Source organism: Myotis davidii, unplaced genomic scaffold, assembly GCF_000327345.1.
Source record: "Myotis davidii unplaced genomic scaffold, ASM32734v1 scaffold1509, whole genome shotgun sequence".
In the NCBI taxonomy this organism is placed as follows: domain Eukaryota; kingdom Metazoa; phylum Chordata; class Mammalia; order Chiroptera; family Vespertilionidae; genus Myotis; species Myotis davidii.
In genome coordinates this window covers 766235-771181 of record NW_006299480.1, presented here as the reverse complement: position 1 = coordinate 771181, position 4947 = coordinate 766235, and the positions used below count along the sequence as shown (strand labels likewise).

At 64.6% G+C, this 4947-nt stretch overlaps 1 protein-coding gene across 3 annotated transcripts in view; it reads right to left on the bottom strand.

The window, feature by feature from the left end:
- The window catches only part of EEF1D (eukaryotic translation elongation factor 1 delta), a 12255-nt gene that overhangs the window by 881 nt on the left and 6427 nt on the right, over positions 1-4947 (bottom strand). Inside the window, exons 1-5 of one of the 3 annotated variants that reach the window (XM_015571393.1) lie at positions 4772-4872; positions 3261-3381; positions 2865-2936; positions 227-326; positions 52-152 (exon numbers count right to left, since the gene is read on the bottom strand). In XM_015571393.1, coding sequence (XP_015426879.1) covers positions 52-152; positions 227-326; positions 2865-2936; positions 3261-3381; positions 4772-4791 — 414 coding nt within the window. In that variant the 5' untranslated portion in view covers positions 4792-4872. Of the gene's footprint in view, positions 1-51; positions 153-226; positions 327-2864; positions 2937-3260; positions 3385-4771; positions 4875-4947 lie in introns of those variants that run through there. The other 2 variants (XM_015571394.1, XM_015571395.1) reach the window with 2 other exon arrangements.

Here is a 4947-nt window from a genome sequence, read left to right as displayed (position 1 = left end):
CTCTGTAGCAGCACCGGGCGTGGGGGCTCTGGTCTGCGGGGCGGCGCTCACCTGGGTCTGCGGGGCTGTGGCCCGGTGGGCAGGCGAGCTCTTCTCCAGCACGCTCAGACGGGCCTCCAGCTTGGCGATGGCCTGCTGCAGGTCCTGCACCACTGCGGGGGGAGGGGATGCTGGTCAGACCACAGCAGCTGGCCCCACCCCTCCCCCACCGAGCCCAGGACCTCACCTCCCCGCAGGCTCTGGTTCTCCACTTCCAGGCTGGCGATCCGGGTGACGAGCTCACTGTGGTCTCCGCTGGGCCCGCTGGAGGCTCCAGGGCCTGAGCTCTGCAAGGCAGGGAGAGTTGAGGGTGTGGCACCCAACCCGCTCCAAGGCCCCCACAGCCACTGAGCAGCACAGCCCCGAGCTGGGTAGGAGGCCTGAGACACGAGACCCAGTTCCTGTCTTCCCAGCCAGGCACCTGCCATGCCCCACCAGGAGGGGAGGCGGCAGCCCTGTGGGGCCAGGGTGACTTTTCGGCCAAGCAGGAAGCTCAGAGCCACGGCTGCCACTGCCCGGTGTGAGGCAAGGAGCAGGACTGACAGTCCCAGGGGCAGCCTGGCCTGGGGCCCCAGGGGGGCTGGGCAGCATGGCTTTGAGGTGGAAACGGGAGGGGAGAGCAGCTGAGGGGCCCGTGACCAGGAAGGATCATGCCCCAGCAAAGGGCAGCCCCCTCAGCAGCCAGCACAGCGCCCGGCCTTCCCTGCCAGGCACACACGCTGCCCAGGGAGCTCAGCCACAGGGCGCCACAGCTCAAGCCAGAATCACGCACTCGTGGAATGGCTCTGGGACACGGTGCACCTGGCCTGTTCCCCGGGGTCACTGTCCCTCCTCCAGTGTCCAATCATGACACAGACCTTGGCCTGAGGCCCACCCAAGCAGCCACAGGACAAGCCACTGCTCCGCACTCCCCGACCACGGAGAGGCTAAAGGTCTCCAGGCAGGACAGGTGCCGGGTGCCTGGCTCTGTCACTCACTGCGGCAGCGCAAGGCTGACGCTGTCCCATGACCCACTGGGCAGAGCCGGCTCAGGGTGGCCAGGGCGCCGTGTGGCTGGAGAAGGAACACTGACCGGTGGGCTCTGCTCACGGCACTCCCCTCCTCTCAGCGCACCTCAGTGCCCTGCTGTAGTCAGTCAATAGCACCCATCAACTCTGCAGCTCCCACTGGACCACCCACACCCGCGTCTCAGACACCACCACCAGCCGTGGCCCTCACACCATTCCCACTAAGACCTCCGATGGCCTGGATCACACAGGGTGGAAGCCAGAGCTACCGCCCCTGCCCATTCGTCCGGCCCCAGCTCCGGAGGCTCCTCTCCCAGGGGTTAGTGCCGGGAGCAAGTGAACAAGGTCCTGGCAACAGGCTGGTGCCTCGAGCCCTGCTGTGCAGCAGGTAAGTGGTAGGAAGACAGCAGGTCGCTGGTACCAGCCCCGCGCGTCACCAGTCCTCGCCATGAAGGCTATGTCCGCCCCACCCCAGCATGAGCTCGCACCCAAAGCTCTGGAGCAGGGCCTCTACATGGCGACCCCGTCACACTGAGGTGGTTAGGGTGGTCTAGCCCACTGGCTGGTGTCCTCGTAGGACACACAGAGGCAAGAGGATGCAGAGGGAAGAAGCGGCCATCTGCAGGCAAAAGAATGCGGCCTTGGAAGGAACCAGCCCTGCCCACGCCTTGATCCTGGACTCCAGCCTTCAGATTACGAGAAAATGAGTGACGCTTACGCTGTGGTCCGTGGTGCTTTGCGACCCAAGCCCCAGCAGCACACCACAGCTGTCCCCAAAGACCAGGACCCAGCAGCTGGCCACCACAGCCAGGCCCGAGGGTGGGAGGAAGAGCCTCCTTGTGCAAAGACCTCATGCCGCCAGGGCCTGTGTCTGCCTGGCTCGCCCTGGGTGAGGTAGGAGGCAAGGCAAGTAGGGGCCACGCCCAACGCAGGGCCTGCTGGGCAGCTGGCGGTGGCACCACTTCCCAGAGGACACCTGCCCGGGGCTGCCCACCCTGTGACCAGGAGCCAGTACACCCGAACCAGCTGTGCAGGCAGGGGACCTCACACGGCAAAAGGACTTGGCAGATGTGACGAGGCAGGGGAGATGGGGGGTGACCCTGGACTTTCCAGGTGGGCCCAGCACCACCCCAGGCCCACAGGAGAGAAAGGCAGGGAGAGGAGCTGTGACAAGGGCAGGCCGTGAACTGCTGGTGAGGAGCCACGGGCCACGGAGCGAGCAGCTTCTGAAGGTGGAAAGGCGGGAAGGGTGCTCCTGGAGGCTCCAAAGGAGCACAGCTGTGCGGACACCTGCCTCCCATGTCCCAGAGAGAGAGGCCCCGGCTCCTCTGGCCAGGGAGGTGGACCAGTAGGTCCACTGCCTCCTAGGGACACGCCTCCTGGCCCGGCAGGGACAGAGGTGGCCATGGTCCCATCTGGGACCCGGAAGCCGAGCTGGGCTGCAGGGCGCTGCCTGGGCCTCAAACTCGATGGTGCTCGTTCTGTGATTTGAACTCCACCCCCTGTGACCCGGCTCCTCTGGGGAGGTCAAGGCCTAGGAGGGAAGGGAGGCTCCCCTTAGCACAGAGCAAGCAGAAGGAAGTGGCTGGCGGGGAGGGAGCAAAGGAGGGGACCCCGTTGAGCGCCAGCAAGCAGGCGATCAGCACAGCAAGGAGGCAGAGGAAGGTGCTGTGGTCTGGGCCCAGGTCCGTGCCTGCGCAGCAGCCTCGCCCTGGCTGTGCTCCAAGGGCAGAGCCGTCAGCGGCACCGGGGGAAGTCATGCGCAGTGGCATGAGGGCGGCGGCAGCGCCAGCCTGGATGCTCGGCCACGGTACTCACTCCGGCCAGGGATTTCTGGATGTTCTCTCGGGCTCTCGCAATGTCCCGGAGGATCACGCTTGCGCCGTTCTCCTGCAGACAGTGCAGAAAGAACCAGTCTTTTCTTTCATTAAAAATTTTATAATTTCAAAAAAAATAGGAACCTTATGTCCCTCGTGTGGAGAGCGAGGAAGCGACGTGCAGGACGGAAGCTCGGCGGGGCAGCGAGATGCGCGAGGTGCAGAGCCCTGCCACAGTGGCCTCGGCCCCCAGGCTTGCGCGTGCTGTGCTCCCAGTGGCCTCAGACCGGGGTGTGTGCTGCCTCGTGCTGAGACAGGAGCAGCCAGGACCCCCCCACAGACCCCCACCTCCAGCACCTGGGGCAGAGCCACCCAGCGCCCCAAGCACAGCCCTCACCTGGCGCGAGGAGCCCGTCACAGGCCCGTTCATCTGCTCGTAGAATTTCCTTTCTGCATCGTCGTATTTGAACTTGTCGAACCAGATCTTCTCGTGCATGAGGAAGTTTGTGGCCATTTTCCTGCTGGGAGGAAAGGAGAGGCTGGCAGCCTGGACTGCACAGGCCCCTTCTCACAGCCCAGATGCCAAAGGTGCAGGCTAGCCGCCCAGTGCCTGGGAGACCAGGCCTCCAGGCCCCACGCAGAGCAGGGAAGCCCCCCATCCACGCCACCTGTTCCCACTGCCACGCGGCTCCCTTCCGTGCACAGGCCAGTCCCAGGCCCGCCCCAAAGACCAGTGGCTCTCAAAGTGTGGCCAAGACCTTCTGGGGATCCCGAGGTCCCCCCTTTTCCAAGCACACATCAGTGCAAAGCTGGATCCGAGTCCGACAACACACACTCACAGCTGAACACACTGCCTCTTACTGAGCCGACACGAAAGATTTCAAACGTAAAACGAGGCCGCCTGCTCAGAGTCTTCTTACAGGAAAGCTTTCTCATCAAGTGTCCACCAGCAAGTAGCAAGCTGGTCACTACTCCCAGTGCACACTTGCAGCACCTCGGCTAATGTGGTGGACCCTCAGATAAAACAAAAGCTCTCCAGGGTTCCGAGATCAGTCAGTTTGAGAACTACTGCTCTAGACCTGGGCAAGCCAACTAGGGCCCAAGCCACCCCCAGAGCGGTGTCCGTCTGTGCACATACTGCCGGGCACAGACGCCCCTCTGCTGCTTTCCCCCAGCCTGACAATGCGGGGCAGCTGCCCAGACCTGGGCCCGCAGAGCCCTCTTGCTCCTCACCCATCCCACCCGTTCCGTTCCCTGTGCCCAGGAACCCAGGTCCTCCAGTGGCCTCTTGCTGACAAGAGGAAGTGGGTCTCACCCATGAAAAGCCAGCTCCATGAACTCGGCTTCTGCCCCATGCCCCCTCCTCCACGATGGGCCGTGCCCTGTCCCTCAGGAGGCCAGTCCTGTCAACCCATCAGATCAACCCCTCAGAGGGCAGAGCAAAGGGTCTCCCACCGGGAATCGGGGGCCAGGCTGGTGCCTCTTCCCTGGAGACCCAGGGAGCCTCTGCAAGTCCCACTGGCCCAGCCTGGGCCCAGCCCCTGCACCACAGGGCCTCTAGCTGCCCTAGAGTCCATAGTCTTTGCCCACCTGCCTGGGAACCCCTTCCCTGGCCAGGCACTGGTCTGCCTCGCTCAGCGCATCCTTCAGACGCAGGCCAATAGCCTGGCCGTGGGCGGTACCGGTGGGCCCAGGAGCCTCCGATGGGCCCCTAGGCATTGCCCAGACAATACCCTGCATGGGGCAGACTCAGCCCTGAGCTGTGACCCTGGAGACTGCACTGCCCAACCCACTCCTGCATCCAACTTAGCCGGGTCCAGGGGTCTCGGGAAGAGCTCGCTGGGGTGGGGGCAGGGAGGGGGTGCGCGCGGCCCCAGCCCAGGCACCCATCCAGCATGTTTCTCCTACTTGGGTCTCAGGCTGGACATGGACGGGCCAGACCGGGCACTGGGTCGGTGAACCAGAGCCGTGGATTCGAGGCGCCAGGCCACGCGCAGGGCCTCGGCAGCGTGGTGGCGGCACTCCGCACTGTCGTAGGCGGGCTTGCTGAGCCAGGGCGCCTCGGCGTCCTTGTGCAGGAAGGA